Source organism: Aristolochia californica, unplaced genomic scaffold (genome assembly GCF_029961685.1).
Source record: "Aristolochia californica isolate CCGP_79_NKW_82.1479 unplaced genomic scaffold, dmAriCali1.0.hap1 SCAF_14, whole genome shotgun sequence".
NCBI classification, from domain to species: domain Eukaryota; kingdom Viridiplantae; phylum Streptophyta; class Magnoliopsida; order Piperales; family Aristolochiaceae; genus Aristolochia; species Aristolochia californica.
The window spans coordinates 11,371,568-11,399,318 of NW_027181815.1; the positions used below are offsets into that span (position 1 = coordinate 11,371,568).

At 36.5% G+C, this 27,751-nt stretch overlaps 1 protein-coding gene across 1 annotated transcript; it reads right to left on the reverse strand.

The window, feature by feature from the left end:
* Window positions 1-432: 432 nt before the first annotated feature.
* LOC137950080 (N-terminal acetyltransferase A complex auxiliary subunit NAA15-like) lies at window positions 433-27,407 on the reverse strand. Its single transcript, XM_068796445.1, has 26 exons — window positions 27,230-27,407; window positions 24,046-24,124; window positions 22,179-22,261; window positions 21,933-22,082; window positions 20,697-20,812; window positions 20,220-20,325; window positions 18,837-18,908; window positions 18,621-18,736; window positions 18,163-18,295; window positions 15,596-15,673; window positions 15,397-15,450; window positions 15,152-15,222; window positions 13,886-13,940; window positions 13,708-13,803; window positions 11,408-11,536; window positions 4,276-4,358; window positions 3,958-4,188; window positions 3,686-3,818; window positions 3,491-3,604; window positions 3,279-3,410; window positions 2,911-2,967; window positions 2,090-2,187; window positions 1,939-1,997; window positions 1,746-1,857; window positions 1,552-1,652; window positions 433-1,169 (listed from the first exon to the last, which is right to left on the reverse strand). The coding sequence occupies exons 1-26, from the start codon at window positions 27,278-27,280 to the stop codon at window positions 967-969; spliced, it is 2,712 nt and encodes a 903-aa protein (XP_068652546.1). The 5' UTR covers window positions 27,281-27,407; the 3' UTR covers window positions 433-966.
* Between the last annotated feature and the right edge of the window lie 344 nt (window positions 27,408-27,751).

Here is a 27,751-nt window from a genome sequence, read left to right on the forward strand (position 1 = left end):
AACGGAGAAGGGACTCTAATCCACTCAATTAATGAAATCGCAACAACCTTGCTTTTCTTCAAGCTTGATAGGTTAAAATACCATGCAAGGCAACGGTATTCTTATATCCAAGATGTGGCCTATTAATATGGCATATAAGAGAGTTATATTTGTAAATTAACCATTACTTGATCCTCTGCACAGGCCATGTACACTATAATAATCAACTCACCCATGCATTCCCACCTCCATATTAAAGCCATCAACTAATAAACAGTCTTATTGGGAAATCCAACTCGATCAAGCAATCCACCCGAATACGCTTTGCACAAGACGAATCTTGGGTCCATTAACGCGCTGTTCAATGACGTTATAATGCTTCACAACCGATGTGAGCTACAGGGGGGCGGGCTAACACCTATTTACATGTCATCCCTTCATTAGACAACCAGCTACAATGAACAAAGTTAAAACTGACCAGAAAGGGGAAAGTGATCTCTTCACTTACAGTTGGATGCTGGTAATCGCAGCGAAGGTACAAACCCAAAAAAACTGCCAAAAATTTTTATGTTCTGTAGTGTACAGAGGCGACAAAATGAATATGGCTCAGAAAGTTACAGCCGAATTACAAACAGAACAAGGTATAGATAGACCTGTTGCCCGCTGCAGACGCAATAAATTGGTTGAATGGTGGCACCCTGACCACGAAGGGGGGCCAAACAGGCTTCAATATTCTTCCCCTAATTTAAATATACACAATTGGTACAGAATCTGATCCAAGCTGAGTAAAACGAGCATCGGAGCACCAGTTAATCCCATATGGTGTGCATTTCTTTCCTTGATCTTGCTCATCCTTTTGAATTCTTCTTTTTAGGCTTTGCAGAGCCGTGTATAGCACCCGCACTTACAATTCACTGCGTGTTCCTTATCCTTCAGCTCATCAACTTGGTACACTAAGGGGTAAGAAAAAGACAGCAGGCTGGGGTGTTAGATCTTGAGATCTTTTAAAACTTTAATATTTCCATTTAAAGAGTAAGAAGCAGCGTTGTCTTTAGCTTCTTGATGGTTCCCACCACCGTTCTCTGCAGCATCATACATTTCAAGATCAGAAGAACGTGATACAACTGAGCTGCGTGGCCCTTCAAAGTATGTTGAAACTGGGAAATATTCAGCACACAGAGTCTTCCATCCTGTAACACAAGTACAAACAGCTGCAATAAGAAAATATCCATGAAACTGTTCAGCGATGAAAATTGATAGAACTCCAGTGTCGGCATTCCCATTACTAAAACAATTTTGGATGACTTAAAATTTGGCTTCTAGAACTGGTCCTTTGCATCAGAACATTGGAATTTGGAACTCGAATAGTTTGTCCAAACCATCCGCATGTTTCCACACGCTGATTGATGCATCAGCAAAAGATGTTTTCATGGATCTTTAGGTTTTTAAAGACAACTTATATCATGAACGCCTCATATAAGATTATAACAGGAGGAGAGGTAAACATGTTTTAATCAGCAATTGAGATAAAAAAAAAAAAGCTAATTCTTCCAATAGGGGAGGAACACTTACTAGAAGCAGCATTAGGATCAGCTATCACTGTTTCCAACAGTTTGTGAATGGCAATACAGTCTTTGAGTTTCCACTCCTTGACAGGTCCCACGGCACCATTTCTGGATCAAACATGGTATCATAGTCATGGATTTCTTTAGCCACAACATATAAGACTGCAAAATGGATATAACAACAAAGTTTGTAGTAATTACGCTGAAACTTGGTTGTCAGTTGATTCTTCAATTAGCTTAACTGCCTCAAGCTTCTTCTCAGGTTCAAGCATGTATAACATTTCTGCAGCTGCAGCTCTATGCATCAAGGAATCTTCAAAAAACACATTTTTAGTCAGCACCACTAAGTTCGTGACAACAAAAAAATCACAAAAAAACAATAGAGAAGACAAACCTTTATGTTTCTCAAGGAAAGATTTGTTCACTTCAATTAGCGTCTTCTCTTTCAACTGACTGCAAAGATAAGAATAGCAATATAATTTTTTGCAAATTTGTTGGATCACCAAACATACTTCGTGTAAATAGTTCTTATTCCTACAATATACCACAGAGTAGGTCGTTCTGCTTCAATGACACTCCAAACGAGTTTCTCTGCATCAGTTACAGGAGCAGAAAAACTGCTTGCTTTATGAAAGAATTTTATCTGTAATAGGTACCACAGATTAACTATTGACACAAGGTTCACAAAGGACAATAAATGTTTCTTTACAAACTGAGAAGAGCTTTCAATAATCAATATTCCTTCCCATGAAAAGAAATGAAAATAAAAAAAAGGAAATGGCCAATAACAAAACCTACACTTGAATCTCTTACTCCTAATTATCTTGATTTGTAAAACAGAAGTAAAAATGCTGATTCCTGGTGATGCCAAAATGTATGAATTCTAAATAGGTCTCATACTCCCATTCGATTTGACTTTTTTTCTTTTTTGGTCACAACCCCCCCCCCCCCGAAAAAAAAAAGGATTAAACTGAATGAAAGCTCAAAAGCATTAGTTGGTAAGCAAAACAGAATTTTGCAGACAAAATAAGCAAAGGTAGGTTAAAAAGCCCATTCTAGCATTCTTCGTGACACAAATAACAGCATCCTCCGTAACTTTTTTGAAGAGAAGAAATAATCACTCACGATTCTATGTACATAAAAAATTGAAGCTATATAATTCATTATTCTCTCCTTTGAAGCATTTTTTGTTCTTTATCGAATTTCATTTTGTTTTTCAAAGAGAGCTGAGGCAGAGGAGACAGAGGTACACACACACACACAAAATAAATAAATAAATAAGGTAGATTCCAAAAAGAATGTGTAAAGGTAAAGCAAACACAATAACTTTAAACATTTGAAAGTGGTCGTTTCACGAGATACATACGAAGCAACTATGAGAATCAGGGTTCTCTGGATCAAGTTTAAGGAGCTGTTTCACAGCCTGCAATAGCAAATAGAAGATATTGAATAACAAGGGTATGATGGTACATCAGCATCATATAGACATTAAAAGCTTTTATTTTATAACCACCTCAGAAAGCTAAAAAAATGTACTCATGTCCCAAGATTTTTTGCTAAAAAAATGGTAATGTTAAAGCATTTTCATAATATTTAACATAAATGAGATTAGATTGGAATCGATTAATGAAGAATGCCACAAAAATGATTTGTATAATATAAGGTCCAGTATGAAAATAAAAACACAAAGGTAGAAAACCTACTACAGACACCCAAGCAAGAAAAAATGATTACCTGAAAGGCAAGTAAAATTTTATGCTTTCTCATATTTAATTCAAAAGAGAGTAAATGTGTTTCTAATGAGTTTGCAGAGCTCTTTTGAAGTAGCTTCAAGTACTTCGTAGCTTCAGCTAATGGATCTTCTACCTGTGTCAATGCAAGTACACAACAGTTGAAGAGGAACTTCCTCAACAGAAGCAGATAAATGCAAGAACAAATAAACATACCTGCAACAACTTTTCACCATTAGGATCCAAATCAACTGGTTTTGCGTGTTGTTTCTTGCCACTTTTAGATATAGCAGCAACATTTGATTCTTCTTCGTTTTTTTCTTCAGCCTCCTAAAAGAATTTCAGAATGGCCTATCAAAATCCATTTCAAACAATTAACAGACAAAGGGCACAAAAGTTTTGAAACCATACTTTCTTAGCACGTGCGTCGGCTTTCCTCTGCTTTTGTCTGAGCTTTTTCTTTTGAGAAGGAAGTAGTTTTGACATTTCATCATCTTCTGTGGTTGAAGATTTTGAAGGAGAATCAAATAACTTTATATAACATCTGCATTTGAAACAGCCATATATTGCTTGAATATAAGACAAAATCCTCTCTCAAAACAAACCAGATGAACTCCTCTGCTTTTCTCCTAGAAAATTTTCACAATCGTTTAACCAACGTATAAAACCAACAAAAATTGTACCTGATAGCCCCTGCTGCTGCTTTGTGAAAATATGAATGTGAGTGTAATCGATCCTGAAACTTCAGCATCTCCACATATGCACGCAAAGTCATTTTCCGTAAACAATAAGAATGAAAGTCAAACTGATCCTCTGTCATGTCAGCATAATGCTTCTCAACAGCCAAGAACTTTTTCAAAGCTCGACCAAGATCACCTTGTCGGAAGTAACTTTCTCCAGAAGCAAGTTCATACCTGCAAGTGATGAAAAAATCAACAACCTTAAGGATGAAAGAATATAATTATGATTAGAAAAATTCTGAGAAAGGCAAAAGGACTCACCACATGCATTGCATGTCATGCAGATTATTATGCTGGTCTCCATCCTTCGTAAACAAAACAGCTGTCTTTTCCGCCAATCTCACCTACATCAAGAAAGTTAGCACAAAGAGAAGAAAATATGCACAAGATTGGGTAGTGTAACTCATCTAATTCTGAAGACACGAGAAAAGAAAAGGCACATGAAATGACATCATTTTTAATAGCAGATTGATTTTATTACGAGAATACAAGAAACTGGGATGAGCCAACTCCACCCCAGGAAGTATATATATAAAGCTGATTGGAAAAACACAACTGATAAAAGAGAGAGAAATAGATTCTATTACAAACTGAAACCCATCTAACCAGAGAAGAATTGGGATCTTTTGTTTTATGTGCAATATGGATCAGCAAAGAAGTCATATCTGGATCTACATCCAAATCTAATCAGATGAAACTTGTAATATATCCAATGAGAGAGAGAATGAGATAAAAAATTTAAAAACAATTTACAACATTTAACATCAACAAAAAATCAACTAGCCATGGATAAACATAAAAATGATAAATTAGTCAAATGGATCCAATTCCATTTAATGATTGTTGAGGTGAGTATGACTAGAAAGTACTTCAGCATGGACAGCAACTAAATTATGTGTAAACAGTATTTCCTAGCATGCAATCAAATTTCCTACCAGAAAAACAAAACAAAACGGATAGTAAATACATCCACATATATCTCTAAGTCGTTTGCCATAAAAAAAAATTAGAAACTTCAAAAAACACATAGAAGAAAGGATATTGTAAAGTGATAAGTAAAGCAATCTACTGTATCTTTCATTGGAAAAGGATCACTTTTACTAAAAGAAAGAATGTTACAAGGAGGCGCCACCTTCAATGGGCAAAAGCAGCTACAAAAAAATTTAAATTAAAATTAGGAAGAAATAACAGAACTAAAAAGTCATATTAGAAATGAAAGGACCATTAAGAAGAAGTTGATGCTCCTTTTCTATTGTCAGTACCAACAATACTCTTGGCTGCAAAAGGTATGTCTTGCCAACAGATGGAATTGAGTCCAGCTAACTCTTCAACTTCTTCAAAACAGTGTCAAAAGAGCCAAGGATCAATCCCTCGAGCCCACAAACCAGTAATGACTTTAAAATCCCCTATCACAACAAGAGAGCCCCACAGAAGATGAACGAAGATCAAACCCTAGAAGGACAAATCTGATCTCAGCTTCGATGGAAGCATAATACCCGAAGGCCCAAAGAATGAAAGAATACTGTTGTAACATTAGGGTTTTTGGGTTATTTTTGAAATTATGAAGAGGATGCACCTCTCCTATTTTCTCTCCAGTAATTTTGTTTCTCCCTGTTGAAGATAAATAAATAAAGAAAGAGATAACGGCATTGCATTTCTCTCTTCATCCCTGGTTCTATCATTCACTTCTTCTCCTACCTTTCTCATATACTTTACCAGATTTTAAATTACTTGAGGAATTTTAACATGGTATCAGAGCAGTAAAGAAGAAAAAAAAAAGGTTGTTCTCCCAAGCTATGTTTTCTTTTTTTCCTTCTTTCTTCATTCTTTTGAAGGACATTTATCTCCTGTAATGGACTGAGAAGAGACTAGTCATTCCGGTCTTGTATTTTATGTAAAACAGAGCGCCCTCTCTCTTTAATGGATTGAAGGAAAAGACTTAGGTCAGCCGCTTGATAACCTATGTGCACCCATCCAAGGAAGAAAGAGCAGCAATCATAAACCACAAAAGACCACACTAAGTGTGGGTTGGATTGAATGACCGAAGTCTTGGGTTAAAGTTAGTTTTTGGTTCACTCTACAATTTTTTTTGTATTAATGGAAGGCAGACTGATTAATTCTACTTTAATTGGCTTGTTATCTTTGGATTACTTATTGTCAAATGATTAGTTGCCAATTCCTTTTATCTGGAGTTATTTCGGCATGCCTCTATTAGTGAAGCAACTAGTAATACACTGCTAGGGGCTAACACTAATTTGGAGGTGGTTGTAAAAAGTGATACTCGGGTTACTTCTGTTAAGTTGGATAGGCCCAACTATTTGCAATGGGCAACTTCTGCCTGTATTTGTATTTCTGGAAAAAGAAAAAAGAAATATATCACCAAAAATGAAGTACCAGATTCCTCTGATCCAGATTTTGATAAGCAAGGATAAAGAGAATAGTCAAGTAATAGGTTGGATTCTGAATTTTCTTAGTCCGGCTATTAGGAAAACTATCGTGTTTTGTCCTACACCTAAAGAGATGTGGGAGTTGCATCGTATCACCTACTCTGAAAGATAATACCATGTTAGGACCTATAAGATCACCTCTGAGTTAAACACGCTAAAACAAGGAGAAATTACTGTGACTGCTTATCATGCTAACATGCAAGGCTGGAGGACTGAACATGATCAGTATACTTTGAAAGAGTGCAAATGTATCGAAGACCGACAGTTACATCATGGGTTAGAGGGTTTAAAGGTTTCTTGCCGGCTTGAATCCTGAGTTTGAGTTTATTCAAAGTCAAGTGCTGGGACAAGACCCTTCAAAGTCAGAGAAAACCACTTAAACCTTGTGCACATTACTGGTGCCAATGGGCATGGAGAAAATTACAGTTGGGTGAAGTTTTGTAATTTGAAGGAGGTCTAAGCTAAGAACAAGAACATAAAAGAAAAGAGAAGGGGCGCTCAAGATGACGCCATGGAGGTGTCGGCTTATTTTCCTACAGGCAGTTTTGCTTCTTCGCCTTTTGGCCCGGATGATACAGCTGTGCTTATTCACCAGTTGTACTCCAGACTTGATGAACAGTGGCTATCTCCCTCCACTATTTTAGCTCAGTCAGGTAATGATTCTTCTACTTCTTCTGTTACTGCCTCTTGATTTGGGAGATACTGAAAGGAAAAATAGACATCTTCTAAAAGCTGGGAGATCTTCACAGTGTCTTCCAAAGTACATGTGGGGGGCATACCTTGCTTACCATTGCTTAACTGGTCAATAGGACAACCTCTTGGGTAGTTGATCTTAAGACTCCTTTCCAACTCCTTAAGCCTGGGGAAGCTATGTTCTCATTACCACTTCAAGTTTTAGGAAGTCATTGTTTTCTACATATTCGTAACAGAAATAAACTTGATCCTAAATTGATTAAGTGTGTATTTCTAAGACATTCTTCTTTACAGAAGAGGTATATTTGTTATGAACCTAGTAGTTGTCAAACTTTTATCACTGGATTTGGTTTTTAATAAATTGGATCTTCCTGTTGCATGGAAGCAGGGCATTTGTTCTTCAACACAACATCTTATTTCTCATTTCCTTAGTTATGATACACTTGCATCATCTCATAAGGTTTTCATCACAAATTTATCCTCTTTTGTTATTCCCAAGGATTTCTCAGAGGTAGTGACTATTCCTCAATAAGGAAAGCATGGAGGAAGAGATAGCAACCCTAGAGAAGATTGGGACTTGGGAGTTGACAAAACTGCCACAAAGTAAGAAACTAATAGGTTTTAAGTGGGTGTACACTATTAAATATAGATCAAATGGAGAAATTGAGAGGTATAAAGCTTGGTTAGTTGCCAAGGGTTTCACTCAGATTTATGGGGAATATTATGGACCTCTAGTGACAAAGTTGAATACAATTCGAGTTTTATTGTCACTAGCTATGAGTTTTGATTGGAGTTCAATTAGTTAGATGTAAAGAATGTCTTCCTTAATGATGATTTTGAGAAAGAAGTGTATACGGTTCCTTCACCAAGATTGATTGTTGATGGGCACAGAGTTTGTAGACTTAAGAAAAGCTTTGTAGGATTTGAAACAATTTCCTCGTGTGAGCGATTGAAATAGTTTAGGTTCAACAACATCAGAGTAATGTGGGTTTTACATTCTTTATTCATTGCAGGGACAACATATTACTATTTTACTTGTATATCTGGATAATATTATCATTATAGGGACAAGTGAGCAGGCAATTGTTGAAAAGAAGTCTGGCCAAGGAATTTGAAATTAAGGACTTGGATCACTTAAAAGTGTTTTCTTGGTATTAAAGTGTGTAGAAGGGAATCCAAAAATTTCATTTGTCAAAGACATTATGTATTAGACTTTCTAAAGGAAACTGGAACGCTACATGTAAACCTGCTACTACACCTTTGATAATATGACACCAGTAGTGTCTTACTAATGGGGAGCCATTGTAAGATAAGAACAGATTTTAGAGATTGATTGAACAACTCTTATACTTGTCTTTGACTCGACCGGACATTGCTCATGTTGTAAATACAGTTCGCCAGTTTATGGATGGCCCTAAAGTTCCTCTGATGCTTGTTGTTGAGTAGATTCTATACTATCTTAAAGGTAATCTTGCTTTTGGTTTACATTCCTCCAAGAGTACTACTATCTCTGTTTTTTTTTTTTTTTTTTAAATGTAGTACTACTTTGGTTGAAGTCTTGCCATGCAGATTGGGCGAGTAATTCAAATGACAAGTGGTCTATTAGTAGTTTTTGTTGCTAGAGAAGTAAGAAATAATTTTTAGCATTCATAAAAAATAATAATAATAATAAGTAAAAGCAAGGTTGTGTAGAGGTGGAATATCGTGCTTTGGCAGATAGAGTTGCTGATATGCCGTGGGTAAATGTCTAATTAAGGGTCTTGGGTATTCCTTTGAAACTGCAATGTGATAGTAAACCGCTATTAATATTGCCAACAACAATCTCATTGGGACATGTACTCAAAAATTTGTAATTTAATTTTCCTTTTGAATTGTACTTGGAAGCACATTCCTCGTTCTGTCAATCATTTGGCATACATTCAGGCTAAGGCAGGCATTTCACTCCAACACCTTGTTGAGGATGAAGGCCCTCTTTCCTAGGTTTGTTTTGTACTTGACTCTTCTTTTAATAGTTTATACACATCATTTCAAAAAAAATATTGCTAACAACCTAGTGCAACAAGATAGGATGAAGTATATTAAAATTGTAGTTAATATATCATGGACTTGGAGGGGGCGCTCTACCCACACAACCCCCATGGCGACTTTATCGCGAAGGTCGATCCGCGTGCCGACTCAGCGTAGGGCGTTAATTAGGCTCCACAACTTAACAATCTCCCAGTAGGAGACTGATCCATCATCAATATCTCCTTTGCAACAGCAACAACTACTCAATCCTCAAAGAGAAACCCAACTGAAGTTGCACACAACTTCAGTTTCTCAATCGTAACAGTCTGTCAACATATCAGACGGATTCTGACTTCCTTGAATCTTCTCAAGTGCTAAGACTCCATCCTCCAGGGCCAATCTAATGAAGTGATAACACACTTGTATGTGCTTTGTTCTAGCATGATAAACAAGATTCTTTGCTAAATGAATAGTACTCTGACTGTCACAATACAAGTCGGCTTCGGTCACGACGATATATTTTGCCTCAATGGTGGAAAGAGCAACTATCTTCTGCAACTTAGAGATCCAGTTAACTGTTGTACAAACCAATGCGTATACATATCCAGTGGTACTCTTCCTGCCATCAATGTCTCCAACCATGTCAGCATCTACATAACCCTGTAATCTCATGTCTGACTTTCTGAAACACAAGGCTGAGTCTGCAATGCCTCTCAAATACCTGAGAATCCACTTCACTGCTTCCCAATGTTGCTTACCCGGATTACTCATATATTTGCTTTCAACTCCCACTGCATGAGCTATGTCTACTCTAGTGTACACCATGGCATACATGAGACTGCCAATAACAGAAGTATAAGGCACATTGGCCATGTAGGCTCGCTTTTGCTCTGTAGAAGGTGACAGCTCCTTAGATAGCCTAAAGTGACTAGCCAAAGGAGTACTCACTAGTTTTGCAACATTCATATTGAATTTGCTCAACACCTTCTTCACATATTCTTCTTGTGACAGTTTCAAGACATCAATGTCCCTAGTGTCAGGGTAACTCTGAGGTCTCGGTAACTGGGTCAACCTTAGTGGGCTTGCCCCTCCCAAATATTCTCCACCATAGTGCCTTCTTTAGTATTTTAATGAGATCTTGAACATCTCAGAGCTTCAGTCCATAACTTGGTCTCATAGATCCCACAAGAAGGGCTCATGAAAGATTCCAACCAAATACTTTGTTGCAGAAACTTCATTCCTCTTGTATCCCCTAGATTTATTTATTTATTTTTAATGCTGATTACATTCGAACATTAAACATTAGAGCCCAGTAAGACAAGAACCCATGACCTCACACAACCCCCCTCAATCGCCCTCCATTCCAATGTGACCATTGAGCCAAAGGCTCCCTAGATTGTAGTTTCAGTCTTTCTTGTTTATGTTTTTTTCTCCTTTTTCTTGTTTGGTACCTGTGCAGTGGCAGTAAGGTTCCACTCTGGGGCATCTTTTCCTAATTCTCAAAATTTTCACAAGGAAAAAAAAAACACAAGGTGAAGCTTTTTGCCCACAAAAAGTCTTTAGAACATCAAGCAGAACTAGTAAGAGAGCATCAAATAAGAAGATGTAACACAATGTAGAGCAGTTAGAACAATCACCCAAAGTGTACCTGAACATTTAAAAAAGAGTACAGAGAAGAAGAGCAAGATAGAGTTTTATCAAAAAAAAAAAAAAAACAAAAAAGAGCAAGATAGAGTGTGAACACACGAAAACTTTGATGCTTAAAATCCTTGACAGCCAATTTATCAGAAATGAGTTCTTAATAAGTACCAAGTCTTAGAGCTACTCAATGAATGTGCAATGTCCTACTGGCAAAGAAATGAAATTAAACCAAAAACAACATAATCAAGGTGTTCGACAATTTTGCTCATAAGAAGTTCTGCAGTTCTCTTTGGTAATACTACTTAAGCTACAGACAAGGAAGGCTAATAAAGATGCTTCAATAGCTAAATCAATAGTTCGAGTACATCCATTGTTAATTGGAAGCCCTTAAATAAAAATAAATAATAACAATAAAAGATTAGATGTTATAATAATAACAATAAATTACTAAATGTTCTCGTGGGGAGCTCCTTCCCCCTTGTATTGTGGGCTTGCCCCCACGAGCAATTAAGCTTTAAAAGCCAACTTTTCATTAAAAAATTAATGTCCTAAAAAACTTTTTTGGTATATAAATATCTATGAAATAAATGAACAATTTCTGATACCTGATCAGCCTGAAGCATGCGTTTGACGCATTCACTATTAATAAATCGATCAGCCAGATCCATGGACCTAGCTTCATCAGCCGTAGCTGCAGCAGCTACCAAATCACCCGCATGTTTCAATATCCTGCCCTGTGACATTGGAGAACAAACATCAAAGAAATCTAAGATTCCCAGGAAAGTATGATCATGTTAAAAATAAATAGATTTTTTCTCAAAAAAAAAAAAAAAATGGCCTTCTGTCCAGAAACTCTATGCCAGAAAACAGAACATAGTAAAAAAGACAATAACCTAAGCCCACACGTATTCAAGTTGAGAATAGAAGCATATTCATGCAAACATGAGGATTAAAGTGCTCTCCAATATTGAAGTTCCATAAGAAACAGCTGTTTACTTCCAATGTAACTTAGAGAAACCTCAGAGCACAACAATAACTTGGCTTTTATCAATTTAGCATGGTACGGTTTATAGAAATAGACGTTATGATGTTTATGGATGATTTCGAAAATCTTCTGAACTGAAAAACAGAAATAAGGAAGGCAGCTCCAGATTCCAGGAGCTAAAGAAACCAACTATATGAGCCAAAGCATGCGAGTCCAATCAGTTTAATTCATATTAGAGGCCAAGTTATACCACAAATAGATTCATTCAGCTATTCTTAATACATGAAAATAAATATAAATTAAAAAAACAAAACAAAACAAAATAACAACCATAGAATAAATAGCTAAACTTCAAAATGAAGATGGTCCTAATCTATGTGTTAGAATGGCTAACAACAAGGTGTTGTTGGAGAAACCCAGATCTAGTGAGCCAAGTGATGCATACCAGATGTATGCCCAAGTGATGTCAAAAGGCGAGGCAATGTTGAAAGTAGTTGTGCTTTTTCAGTGTTTCATGTGAATTTGGGCACTTACGAAGCAGTATTGCAGAAGATGAGAATGAAGGAGATGCAAATGTTGAGATGGACAAGTGACAAAATTAAGGCCAACAAATTAAATAACACAAGTAGTATAATGTAAAAGTAACTCCCCTGAGGTTGTTTCTCTTTGTTCTCTCTTTTAATAAAATCACCTTTCATAAAAATAAAAATAAAGTAGCATAATGTAAAATACAAAAAAAGATTACTCTAGATTGTTAGGACATCAGACAAAAGCCTCCTATCAGACGAGGGTTTCATCGATGTTGATGATGAACAGAGTATACTAAGGCCAAAAAGGAGGAGGATAGTACTTATTTTGAAAATAATTGCTAAAGGCCACACTAACAATGGATCTTCCATCAAATTCAAAACCTCTCCTTTTGAGGTTCTGAGAAAGCAAATCACCAACCAAGTATCTGTTTGGCTCCTAAATAAAAAAGAATTCAGAAACTTCAAGGGAAACTGGAAGACAACCGCTGGTGTATCTCCCCCCCCCCCCCCCCCCAACCATGGCTATGTGGGCCCCTCCCTCCTCCCGGGCATATAAAGCTCAACTTTGATTGGAGAGCTCTCGGTTGCCCGGGTCCAGCAGGGTTCGGTGGCATTATCCACGATGCAACTGATGACCTCCTCTTCTCATATGCAGGCCCCTTGGCAACTTCAATTCTACCACAATATAACTCTCGGGATTGTTGCATGGGCTGAAATTTTTCTCTAGCCACCTCTCTTGTCCTCTTTATATTGAAGGCGATTCAAAAGTGGTTATCAATTGGTGTGCAAACTCCGTCAAACCCCCATGGCATCATTGGGATATGTTCAATGAAATATGTAATTTATTTTCCCATTGAAGATGTAAATGGAATCACATTTCCCGCTCTACTACTCCCCCAGTAGACACCCAGGCCAAGGCAGGCATTTCTCTCCAACACTTTGTTGTGGAGTCAGGCCCAGGTTTGTAATTTTTCTTCTCCTTTTTTTATCAATATATGCACCATTCATAAAAAAATAAAAAAAATAAAAAAATAAAAACACAATGGATCTCACATATGATTGATCATAATGGATGAAAAGAATTCATGCAGCCAACACCGTACAAAAGGGACCATAACAAATAAATGAACCTTGTACACAAGTGAATCAAATCAATGCATCATCAAAGAAAATGATAAGAAATTAGAAACCCAGTCTATGTAGTAAATAATTATGCCATATTGATCACAATAAGTCTCTTCCAGCGGTAAGACTAAATCAAGAAAACATCGATCTGCTCAAAAAAACAAAAAACAAATGTACACATTGACATATATCACCAGTAAACATAATTATGGCTCACATGCCACTCAATGAGAAAAACAATGACCAGATAAAGTAGCATTCACACCTTTGCAGAGTAGAGATCAATCACAGTTGGTGTGTGTTCAATGGCTTCATCAATCTTCGCTAGTGCGAGATCATACTGACCCCTTTTATCATAGTGCTGCATCAGGACAGTCCCTCAGTTATAGTCCATAGAAAACAAAAAATGGGCAAAACAAAATCAGAAAGGTTTCAAGCAAAACCTGGGCCAACAAAAACAAAGTCCACATGAATGTTGAAGGAGGTTCTTTTGTTTCACTGCAGGATAAGACGGTCCACATGCATTAGTAGAAGAAAGTTAGAGGATAGTCCCGGAAAACACGAAATTTGTAACCAAGCCTTGAATGAAGGGCAAGAATGTCAGACATATTAATGTAGGAAGTCCACTAAGAGAGCTTTGATAATAATGACACCACATCAATAGACTGTTAAAAATATGGGTTATTATAGATTATAATAAACTTATGTGAAATCTAAATATAAAAACTTTCATTTGAAAAGAGGTAAAATCAAAAGTATAATTAAATACAGTCTTATCCTTATTTACTTTTTTGAAAAATGGCAAAATTTTATTAATTAAGGGCAAAATAAAAAAGAGCTAAGGCCCGAGGAGAGTAGATTCCCCAACAAGAATACAAACCTAGATACCCTAGATTTTGCTAAACCATCAGCAAGATGATAAGCTGATCAGCATGCATGCTTTCAGATAACAGCATATCACACAATAAATGAATAACTTCATCAGAACCAGAAAGCAGGGGAGCACAGAACCAGAAAACCAAGTGATAACTTTTTATTTATTAATTAAGGGTATTTAAATATTTGTTTTATTAGATATTAAAATTTTATAATTGGGTTTTTAAATATTTTAATAAAATCATTTTAGGTGTTTTCTCTTATTAAGCAACTGGTGTTAGTAGTTTCCATAAAAGAAGGGGTTAAAAGAAATAGTTTTGTCATTTAAAGAGGTTTATTTAATGAGATTTTCAATGGGTTTTTTAAAAATAAAAAATTTATAGAAAAATATTTTATATTTTTTTAAATAAAACAATTATAGAGGAATCTTTTACATATTTCCCCCCAAAACTATAGAAGCCATTAACACTGTCCTAGGTATTTCAGTATGTACCACATATTGAGTTACTAACGTTGATAAACTGAAAGAAATAAAAAGCTACATTTTTTTAGAAAATGAAAAAGCCATATATGATTACATATTTACAGAATGAAAAGTCAATCATCCAGATAAAACATGCCAAAATATCTGGCAAACCATGCAATAAAAGATTTAAAAACTGACCTTTTTGGAAACAGTTGGAAATATTATTTAGGAGAAAGAAAAACAGAAAAAAGAAACAAAGAATCTTACTGCCAAATACAGACAAGAAGCAAAAGAAAAGAAAAGAAAAGGAAGAGAAACTAAGGGTAATATTGCTGCTTCTATTAAAAGATTAGATTTCCTGAATTACCTCCCAGGAAATCTACCAGTGGTACTGATTGAACTCTCTAGCCCAAGGATCATCTTCTCCAGAATATCAGCCTGGATTAAAAAATTAAACATTTAATTCAGAATGCAGAAATTAGATAAAGCTTCCAGGGAGGTAACTAGCCTGTTTGAGTAACCATGTAATATAAATATCTCAAGAAGAAACACTGAAAATATGTCCATCACAAAAAAAAAAAAAAAAAAAATCAAAGCAATAAAAGAACTCACCTTTCCAGGAATATCATACAGAGGGCTGAGATCAGAGAACAATGAAGGGACTCCCTGAAAACCAGGATTGCATGTTTTAGTTGGGAAAACCATCTTCTTTGCCTTCTGAACATTTCACTAACGAATAGATGCCCTAGATAACAAAAACAATGGCCCTAAAAAATAATAATTATTTCAAAGAAGGTGACTATAACATCACCTTGGTCAAGAGAGGTCTAATATAAGTGTCTGCTGCCTCTTGGAATCTTTTGTCTCGTAGAAAATCAAGTGGTATTCTCTGAGTTGAGAGCAAAAACAATTGGGTGGCTTCAATTCCAACACAAAAATTCTCGTAGGATATAAAACAAGATTAAGTATTCAACCTTTAATTACAAAACAATTTTCAGGAAGACAACAAAATATCAAAATTAGAGACCTTAATCACCAAGCCGAATTATCTTATGAAGTAGCAGAACAATTGGCACAACTATGTACAAAGAAATTAGTTGAATGATTCCAGAAATTCCTTGGTAAGGCAAGCTTTACTTTTGAAATTAATAAATGTAAGGAAACAAATAGCGATGCAGGAAAGGTACATACTGGCAAAGGCTTAAACTAGGTTATATGACCCTTTTCTATTCTTTTCGTCTTTTAATACCTCAGGTCACACTCTCTACGAACAAACAGGATCAGAACTACAATTCTAATAGTATACATAAATTTGCATCTACAGGTAAATAATTCTGCACCACAAAAAGATCCATAGAGATGCAGGAAAGGTACATATTGGCAAAGACCTTTCAATCCCCACGGCGACCTTACCGCGAAGGTCGATCCGTGTACCGACTCAGCGTAGGACGTTGATTAGGCTCCACAACTTAACACACAAATCCATCTAGAGACCTATGGTTGCGCTCAAGCTTCAATGTGCGGGTTTGTGGTGGACTGAGGGTGGTACTCAACGCATTTATTGTCGCTCTTCAATGGCACCACCGCTTTCTTCACCGGTAATGGCACAAGCTCCTCTTCTGGTGCGATTGTTGGTGTGGGAACCAGGCAACAAGATGCCACCATGGCTGTTGTTTGGAACAATCACGCCTAGAACTACCACTTCAGACGTGGCTTAGTGGGAGGATGAAACGAGCACACTATGCTTGCTCCTCTCCACTCTTGAAACCACTGTTCTTCAAGACTCTCTGCCCCAAGCAAAATAAAACTCTTTGTTAGGACAGCTCTTAGGGGGAAAGTCCTTACAGTCAACAACCTTCACAGGCATGGCTACACCAGTCCGACCTCCACTTGCCCTCTCTGTAACTCTTGCGACTAAACCATTCAGCATGTCCTCCTCCATTGCAGCTACTCTTGGCAAGTTTGGATGGCCATATTTCAGCGGCTCGGCCTGCAGCATGACCTCATTGGCACCATGAATCTGGTCTTGGGAATTCCCTTATCTAGCCTCGATAAATTGCTTCTATCCGCCTGCATTGCCCACATGCCTTGGTGCATCTGGCTTGAGCTGAATAGCCAATGCTTCAATAAAAAATTCGGCAACATCAATGCCACTATCACCTCAGCTGTTGGTCTCATTCCTACCAGGCTTCACTCCCAAAAAGAGTTCTTCTCCCTTGGGGTGTACATATTCAGACGAATTGGCACATCCTTGCGCATATGTCTGGCCCCTCCAAACGTACAGCCATGATTGAGTGCCCCCCCCCCCCCCTCCAAGTGGTTGCATCAAGTTAAATTTTGATGGCAGCGCCATTGGCTACCCAAGACCTGCTGGCTTCAGGGAGTTTTCCATAACTATTCAGGAGAGACTATTTTTTGCCATGCAGGGCCTCTGGGGGTGATAGACTCTACCACTGCTGAAGTCAGCGCCCATCTCCATGGTCTGATTGTCTATAAGGACCGCCTCACCGAACATCTACTCATTGAAGAGGACTCCAAAGTTGTCATTGGTTGGTGCTCAGGATCGGCTTCTCTCCCCTGGCGCCACTAGCCTATTTTGCTTTCCAGATCTGACATTGTATCTTCTATTTCTTGCTCTCGGAATCATGTTTTTATATCGGTAAACACTTTTGCCGACAACTTAACTAAAGGTGGGACCTCCCTCAAATCCCTCTTTGTCTAGGAGGGGTTCCCCCCACCCTCGATGTAACTCTCTTTTCTTTCTAATAAAACTCTAACACCATTTCAGCAACCAAAAAAAGGTAAATTCTGCAATTCAAAGAAAAAAGGGTAAATTTTCCAGTCGCCACCAACGAGATCAAGGAAAAAGATCACTTTTGCCACTTCCATCAAATTTGCAACAACATTGTAGATTTTTTTTCAAAACCTGACTGCATCATTCATTTGGCACACCATCACCTAGGATGGGTTTCATGCAAGAGTTTGTAGTGGGAAAAAATTCCCTTATCTTAATTGTCTCAGTTATGTACGTGTTTTCTCTGTGGACCATATTTGTTTTCCTTTCCTAATGTATTCTCCTTTGTCAAAGAGGTATGTGCTTTTTTTTCCTTATAATATATCTTTCTCACAGATTTAGGGAAACAATTTTCCAAGGATCAGCTAAAACACCTAAGTGTAATTAAAAAAATTAACAAAACTAAAACAATCAAGAAAAAATTTAACAAAAATAATAATTTAGAAAATAAAAAGAACAGACACATTATACATAACATGGTGTCTTAGTTCAGCTAGTACATATTCAAATAGGATTTAATAATAGAAATTTAATCTCACCTCCAAGTGACCAAGAAAAGTGAAGCACCAAACAAAACATTTTACCTTTACAGAAGATGACAAAGTATATTCCATCCTAAGAGACTTGTACAAAGCATCCAAGCGATCAACTTCCTCCGGTGTATACTGATTATTTTCAGAATATAGCCCTAGACATTTTTGAAGGCCCTCGTAGTACCTGAAGGAAAAGAAATGCCCCCAAGCAACCAAATCAGCATCCCTCTAAACATTTGGTATACTTATTAAACACAAACATAAGATTCTTAACATCTTTCAGTCACATCATCGTCATTATCATTTGGCCATTAAAATCTAACTGATAATGATCATTAAGCTAATTGTAACATCTATACTCTAAAGAAGAAGAAAACAATAACTTAAAGATTCATTCCTATGACCCAAAAGATGACTTTAACACTTTCACTTGAAATTAACAGTCCTCACAATAACAAACAAAGATTGGTGAGACACAGTAAAACAGATCACAAATTTAAAGAACTTACCTATAATTGTCTGGGATCATAAATAGCAAGGAGTGATAAATTTTCTCTCCCTCCTCTAAGCGGCCAAGTTTCACAAGTAAAGAAACCTGTTGCTCCTTGAATGCTAATTTATCTACCTGTAAAAGTCACGGACAGAGAAGCTAGACATAATCTCCAGAACTAAGAAATGCAAATTTAGGTCTATAACTTATATATCATTCAACAAAATTGACTTACAATTTTGGCCTCTTTCTTGTATAATTCATCAAGTGCTCTTTCAAGAAATCCACACTCCTCCATTATAGAAATCTGCACAAAAAAGATTTCTTGGTAATTCATGGTCTATGTTAGGAGAACTCGAAAATTATTATTAGGAAAGAGTCAAAGCTTATAGAAGGAGAGCAAATAGAAGAAATTTGATGAGTAATGTTTCTTTTTTTTAGAAAGGATGAGTAATGTTTCTCAATAATCACATTAATAGAAACAATTAAGTTTGAAAACATGTTTGATGGATACTGCCAAATGCATTTTGACCTTTGACATTTTAGTAATGTCAATATCATTTAAGTCGTTCATCAAAAAAGTTCTTAATGAAGCATTTGCAACGGGTTGATCTTGATGAGGCACAATGATGGAAGGAACTTGTTCATATTATTTCCTCCTTTTGGGCATGCTGACCCAAAAGAAGGTTCTTCCTAGACTCATGATTTTATAGGTTCCTTCCCCAATTTGCTCATGTTGGAATGAGATTATGCAGTTATCATTAGCTGGTTGCCTTGGTGCTACCCCAGTTGGCACTGTCATCAATACCTTCAATGAAATTTGTGTCCTTGCAAATAGGTACTATATAAACACCACAGCACTTCGTGATCCAATCATTTGGCTGACTCCTTTGCAAGAATCTGAGACCAACAACAAAAACCTGTTGTGGGAGACTCCATCCCTCTATCACCGAAATAACTTGAGATATATTGAATTTGTTTGTTGCTTTCACTGTAGTTTGAGCTCTTTTATTTTCACTTTTTACCCCTCAGGGCTCCATACCCCCATCCCCCCTGCTTAATTAGATTCTTGCCATGCACTAAAAACGAAACGGACAGCTATCAGTGGAGATTCTCAAGTACATATTCCTATAATGCACGTGAATAACAGCAAATTGATGACTTTGACTGTCAACAAATGATGTACACCATTATAGAAAAATCAAGTTTCACAAGCTAGCAAATAATTATGTTGATGGGACCCAGAGTAGCCATGAAAGATGGTAAGCACATCAAGGTTGCATGATCCAGTCATAAGAATCTAATGGTGTACATCATGTTCAAGTGAATACAGTCTATTAATTTCCTGAGAACTCCACCTATTAATCATAAGAATCAAATCTAAGCCTAATGTGCTGTGGCTGTTGAGGTTATAAGATCCACCTGCTCAAACATGTGTTGAGGTTTTCAGATGTCACCAGGCACAACCTGGTTGGGTTTACATGCAAACTGGCATCAGAAAATTGATTGGAAATTAAGTCACAACTCACCAGTAAAATTGTTTTAAAACATGTGTCAGATGTCATGTTTCCCAGCACTCATATAGACAATGGAATGAAAAAGAATATAGCTTATCTACCTTGTATAAAAGCATTTCTCCATGCTCACAACGTTCACTCTCTGGTGGATAATCATCTTCAAGAGTCCCTTCATAAGCTTCAAGAATTTCAATTGCCTTTGATCCACTATTCAGTAACACCAAATCCAATAAAAATTTACTTACAAAGGTTTGTTTGCAAAAAATCTGTTTACTCTGAAAAAATTAAAATTAAAGTACAACAAGATGACAAGAAGGTTTCACACACTTCCCTCAAAAAAAACAGATGACAAGAAGGTGCCAACAGAACAATGCAGGAGAAATACTTTATCAGATTTAGGTTTTCATTTTTTCTCATCACACTCAAAACATGTTTACGAGATTTACAGAAAAACGTCTGAAGTACTTTAAGTTCACCTCTAAGAGTATAATAAAACTGACCACTTTCATAAACAATTATATCAAAAGCCTATGAACATTGAAACTCAAAAGCTTTTTAAGACAAGAACATATACATACTTAGAATTCAAATGATGGGCAACAGCAAAACCAATCCAATTCATCCGATGATTTGGTTTTAGAGTCAGGAGTTGTTGCCTTGTCTCAACAAAACCAGCCAAGTCACGCATTTGTGCCTGCCAAAGAGAAAGACACAAACTGCATAATGAAATCTAAAGCTATGATATAATTTTTTTTTTTGGATCCAGTTTTTTTTTTTTAAATGGTTCAAAATTTTATTAAACAAAAGGGAAACAAAGGGGCAAGAGACCCGAACACCAGCATAAGAAGGAATTACAACTCAGTACACATAGTTAAGCCAGACTGAGAATGGCCCATCCAGGCAAAGTGATCGGCCACCAAGGAATTGGCTTCATGGGGGACCTAGTCCCAGGTGATGTTAAGCAATCCAGATAATTCCCAAATTTGGACAAATTCATGGTCGAATCTCCACCTGTTTGGGGGGAAGATTCATTAACCAAGGCAATGACAGTTTTTGAGTCACCCTCAATGATCACTGAATGAGAGAAGCGTGTAGAGTAGATTTTTAGCCCATGGAGGAGGGCCGTGAACCTTGGCAGTGTTGGAGTTCGAAATATTTTTGGATACATTTAACGGTTTTAAAAGGATCATGCTCTCTTAAAATTCAATTTACATTGCATATACCTACTTTTTCTATAAGATCAATGAATTTCAAAATCAGCAACACAAGCTCATATCAGCTCATCATCTATGTCAAGAAAGAAATATGAACTTGAAAGGATCTCAGGGAACATTATGCAACAAACACACATTATACAAAAAACAATGATATTAATTCATATATTCAGAAACAGACACTTATCATGACTATCTTTTGCGAAAGGAAAAAAAAAACACACAAAATACACTATATTCACATTTGCTAGTAGCGGATCCTTTTTAAAAACTTGTTGGCTAAGAAGACAAAATGAATAGTGACAAATAGAACAGCAGTTCTGCATCATACCTATTTCTATGTTGACAGAAGTAAATCCTATCTTCATCTTTTACTAATCATCTCCGACCACTTCACAAATAATGACTCTTTAAAAGAGGGAATTAGTAAAGAACAACCAGGAAACACAAAACAATGACATGCACATCAACAATTTCTGCATTGAAAATGGGAATATCTAGACATGATTCGAACAACACCAATCTAAGGTGAAAAGTGAAAATATTAAACAGAAAGATAAGGTTCTACAACATATTAAAGTTCCCACTACAAATATCTACCTGTAAGAGAGAGAGATCCCGCAAAATTTCAATGTTGTCAGGATCTATCTTAAGAGCATTGCGGTAACATTTGATTGCTTCCCTGTACTCCCTGTCTGATCGATATAACAGACCATACACATGCCAGCAAACATGACTTTTCAGGTCATTCTGCAGAATAGAAGGGCAGATATCAGATGGTTAGAAGAGGACACAAAACTGTAACCAAGTTTCCATATAAGATCTAACAAATGAAGGCACTCAGACCTTTAACCCACGCCTGACGAGCTCATAAGCCTCAGCTTTCCGGTCCATGCAATTCAGCGTCAATCCCTTCATTGACAACGTTTCTGAGGAAAGAGAAAACTAGCTCATCAGTAAGTAAGAGACAATAACCATATGAAACAAATAAATAGTTTAATAAGTTTCACAAATCATTGTCCATTTCTTATTATTCTTGAAGGACCAAACATTTAACAGAGAGAAGAAAAATAAAAGATTGCAGGATATTATTTCCAGTATATTTCATATGAATAAGTGCATCTACATCTTCACTCAATAACAATGAGATTCAGAGAATATAAATCTAGCAAAAAATGTTTACGTGCTAATTTGTTGTTGTTCCTGTTTAAAGTCAAGGGAGCATGCCTAGATTTTCATCGGTTAAAAGATCATGGAAAAATATTTTCATCTGAGCCTTGTTCATCAAGGAGCTTCTACAATAAAAAGTAACACATCTTTTATCATTGATGTACAGAAGCATGCCTAGATTAACTTGGATCAACTTCACAAAGTCAGACCTGAGAAGAAGAACCAAAAATGAAGCTAGCAGAGGATTTTAGGTAGCTTATCTTTATTTATTTTCAATTTATTTCTGTTAGGGTTCAGGACACTTTAACATTCAAAAGTTACTGCCACAAGGGTTCATTATATAAAAACCATTTACGACAACTAGGGGGCTTTAGTACCTGTCTAGGGCTGTAACTGGGGATGTTCTAGTGATTACAGAAATACTTTCTGCAGCCACCTTTGGCATTTTTTTTATTTTTATTTTTTTTTGTATTTTTCTTTCATGCCCTTTAGGGTTTCAGCCAAGAAACCATTGATTTCTAGAAGATTCACTTTGTTAATCTTAAAATCAATATATGTCATAATCTAGGTAATCAGTCACAGAGGATTTTCTATTTCAGGCATCCTGCAATCTCTTCCAAGAAATGAGCTGCCAGAAAAATTAAGAGAAAGGCAATTGCATATTGGGTTTGAATTTATTGCCTGAAAAATGGCATTGTCGCTTTCAAAATAATGGTATATCCACCTATACTATCAGCAAAAACACCTTAAATTTCATCAGTTAACTATAAAATGCGAAAAGACATAAATGCCCTCGTGATAGTGATACCGTGACTCTTTTACCATGTGACCAATGAGTTATCAAGTGTGAACCAATGCAATTAGACCAACTGCACATGGGTCCAGAAAGGTACTGTGGAAGATCCCTTTACAATTATTAGGTATGTCCTACATCATTCACTTGAGAAGGTTCACATTGCACAAACTCATATATATAAAAGAGACATAAAATCAATGTTACTGGGCATTTTATAACCTATTACATATTTTAGTTAGAGTTAACCGATGGAATTTAACAGTAAGCAGATATAGGTAACTTTGATAATAATAAAAGAGTATTTAGGAATTAAGTTGAAAGCCAGGCATTACATATGCAAGTGATCATGGTTGACTTGTTTGGAATAGGAGGTAGCAGACATAAGTGGCGGAGAATCTCCTTTTTTTTTTTAAATAATGCTGATTTTTATTAAGACAAAAGCTCAAAAGAGCAAATAACAAAGAGCGGAGGATCTCATTCTCCCAGATTGTCCATAGAAATGTCAGGAACTATATTTAAATTAATAAAGTATAATCCAGTTGTTAAAAAAACAAAATTCTTGAATGCAATAGCAATCAAAAGATCGTAACAACCACAAAAATCACATCTCTATAAAAGATCATAACACTTTGATTTACACCTTAGAAATAACAACAGATGTATACAACCAGGGTTGACACCAGAAAAGTAAGACTCAATAGATAATCAGCACTGAATTGGACATAAATGCATGTAGCAAGTGTGTACCTCCATGATCTGGAAACTTCTTCAATATAGCATCTGCTGCTTTCAACCCTTTTTTATATTGTTTAGTCTCATATGATTTCTGCATAAAGAAGAGAAAGTGAGAAGCTGAAAAAGAGAAGGGGAAAAGAGGAGAGGAGGGGAGAGAGTGTACAATAGTAGCACAAAATATGATCTTTTGATACTCCTCATATCAGAATACCAAGCCATGTAAGTGGAAACGAAAGATCCTAAGAAATTTCACTTACTCTAAGAAATGTTCAGAACATGTTAATCTGAGTAGACTGTGGGGGCAGAATCCACTTCACCTCCGTGAAGTTTTTTCAGGAATATTGTCAATCAAATCCAAAATGAAAGTAAGTGAGCTACCCTTGCCTGAGGGTCTTGTTGCACTTTCTCTAAAGAAAGTTTAAGCTAGATGGAATGATGTCAACCTTATATTTTATTTATAAAATCGAGTGACCCCAACTTATAGTGAAATCAGATCATCCTGGAATTCGTATTGCCTTTCTCTCTCTTTATTTATTCATTTTTATTATTATACTGACACTACCGAAACAGCCACTCAGATGATTAATTAAAATTACAGATAATTTTATTGCTGCCTTGAACACTCACTTAATTAACTAAGCACTTTCTTCAATTTCAAAATTAGGGCAATATGCCCCTACCAACATCAAAAAAACACACCCAGACTTGTCCCTCTTCTAATGTTATTTCTGAGCAGACACTTTCCACATAAGAAAAAAGTAGAATTCACAGCACTTACACCAATTGACAGAGCCTACCACTTTTTATAACTAAAGAAGCCAATCAATGAAATATGCAGGTTCTCATCATTTTGTAATTTTGGGTATATGTTCTAGGAAACAAGTTGATTATGCCAGAAAAATAATTCAGACGGGTTCTGCGACAACAGGTTTATTAAGGGCAGATACAAGCCAACAGCATGAGTCTATAACTCTCACATACTACCAACTATAGAAGGAAAAACAAACATGGGAATAACATTGATCTGAAACCATAGCATCGATTAGCCGCATAGCCCAGGAGCATGCTGTGCCAAACCCCTATTGTTTTTTCAAGCTTGATAGCGATGTGAAATTTGAATGTTCCTAAAAGCAATGATCTTAGACTCTTCAAGGATTCCAGCAATAAACACAACAGTATATTGTAATTGAAGGGCATTTTCAGAAATCCTTTCAAAGAAGGAAGAACAGTGTTGATATTGAGTTGGCAATCAGGAGCATGAAAACTATAGGTTTTAATTCATGAAAAAATGATCCCTTTTTTTAAATGGTCCCCACATTTCCACAGCCATGCCTTGTTCATCTTTGCTTCTATTTCAATTATCTTCTACCCTTTGATCTCCTTAATTTTATTCTTTGTCTTCCACACTTTTGTGAGAGCTGAAGGTTATTTCCTTACCTTTCAAAGAAAGAAAAACAAACGAATTCCCTTTTTTTTCCAGAATGACAACTAAAAGAACTTGCTAGCACAAAGACCAAAAAAAAAAAAAAAATATTCTCATGCAAGTGACCACACCTCCAGTCTTACATATGAAACACTCTGAAAAAAAGTTAATTTAATTAACATAGACCTCAGGGAAAACAAAAAAATGCAGAAGTTTGTGCAAGGGAGCAAAGGTATCCAATCACTGTCCAGAAACATGAGATTAATCACCTAAGAATTGACAATAAAATCACTTACACCATCTAGGCAGTGACCGAAGCAGTACTTCTAGGCAGTGACCTAAACAGTATTACTAGTAAGAACAGTAACAATTACAAAATAATAACGACAATTTTGAACATCAGTAACAGGGCAACCACACTCAAGTGCCAAAAGTCAAGGAGTATCACAGTTATTCCCATTTAAAACAGACATCAAACCCAGCCCAGGTGTATCCAACAGCTTTCTATTGTGTGATATATTCTTTTTGCAGAACTGCATGCATCATCAGTCGGTCCTTTATGAATCGATAGGTAAACTTGTAAGCTATCATTCTCAGAAATGTGATCTCAGATTTTATTATAGCAACAGTATGATTGTGTATAATGAAAGACCTTAAATTCCAGGATTTAACATCCGAAGATTCATTGACTGCATGGAAATGTTCATGGTACACAATGACTGACAGGGATTCCGAGTACCAACCGATAGAGTATCAGTAATTAATAAAAACATGAAACTTCAAATTAAAAATAAGTGGAATACAAGAACATCCTGGAAGTATGAGGACTATATCCTCAATTTTATAAAGAAATTATCCTAAACTTATCAGATATAGAAAACATGCTTACATGTAAGGATCAATCCACAGGGAAGCCAATGAACCATAAGTTTGACTTGGGCGATGTAATTTAAGTTCAAACATTTGTAGAAGAAGCAGCACTAAAATCGGCGGATGAAATGAGGCCCTTTTTCTTATGGGCAAAGATTACAAACATGGAAATGCAACATCACATTAATTATCTCGCAGTTTCGACGTCAAAAACAGTAAAATTTCACACTTTCAACGAAGCAAGACAAATTTTAGCGTAAATCGGACGTTCTCGTTCCACATGGACAATCATTAAAAAAAAACAGCAGCCAATGCACTTCCCAAGGAACTAAGCCGATTAGCAGAATAAGAGTGAAGTGGCCAGTCACAGTGAGTATCTATCGACAAAAATAAGTGGAATACAAGAACATCCTGGAAGTATGAGGACTATATCCTCAATGTTATAAAGAAATTATCCTAAACTTATCAGATATAGAAAACATGCTTACATGTAAGGATCAATCCACAGGGAAGCCAATGAACCATAAGTTTGACTTGGGCGACGTAATTTAAGTTCAAACATTTGTAGAAGAAGCAGCACTAAAATCGGCGGACGAAATGAGGCCCTTTTTCTTATGGGCAAAGATTACAAACATGGAAATGCAACATCACATTAATTCTCTCGCAGTTTCGACGTCAAAAACAGTAAAATTTCACACTTTCAACGAAGCAAGACAAATTTTAGCGTAAATCGGACGTTCTCGTTCCACATGGACAATCATTAAAAAAAAAACAGCAGCCAATGCACTTCCCAAGGAACTAAGCCGATTAGCAGAATAAGAGTGAAGTGGCCAGTCACAGTGAATATCTATCGACAAAAGAGAAGTAAAATAACAGCCAGAGAGTCCAAAAATTGGAGCTTACGACGATGAGCTTGAACAGATTGGCCTCTTTGAGAGGGAGAGATGACCCCATTTTCGCAGAGAGTCTCTCACAGAGACAGACAGAAGTTTTAGGGCAGAGAGAGAGAGAGAGAGAGAGAGCAGAGAGAGCAGATGTGGCTATCTGTTCTGCAACCCTACCTCCCCCGAGTAGTAGAAAACGAAAATAAGAAAGTACTAGATGGGGGAAAAAAAGACACAGGTTATATACGGGTCCAGGCTTTAGGAAGAAGAGAGAAGTGTTCAGGGTAGGGAAATTTTTTTGTGATGATCGGTGTGGGTCCTACTGGGTCCTATCTGCTGGTGGGACCCATTAAGCTTATTCATGTTAAGGACGCAGTACGTAACGTGACAATATATTCTTTAGTTTAAGATTGGAAGAAATACATCATATTTGACCAAAATGACTCAAACCACCGGTTCAATTCTGAATTTCTTGTTAGTACTAAGTAGCTCCTTATTCCGTTTATTTGTTTATTTTGTTAGTATCTGTTGTATACCCTAA

Coding starts and splice junctions, on each gene's coding strand:
- LOC137950080 (XM_068796445.1), bottom strand. CDS start 27,280: ATGGGGTCATCTCTCCCTCTCAAAGAGGCCAATCTGTTCAAGCTCATC. Junction 22,262..24,045: donor GAAGTTTCCAGATCATGGAG/GTACACACTTGC, acceptor CTCTTTCCTCAG/AAACGTTGTCAATGAAGGGA. Junction 1,858..1,938: donor TTTCCTTGAGAAACATAAAG/GTTTGTCTTCTC, acceptor TGTTTTTTGAAG/ATTCCTTGATGCATAGAGCT.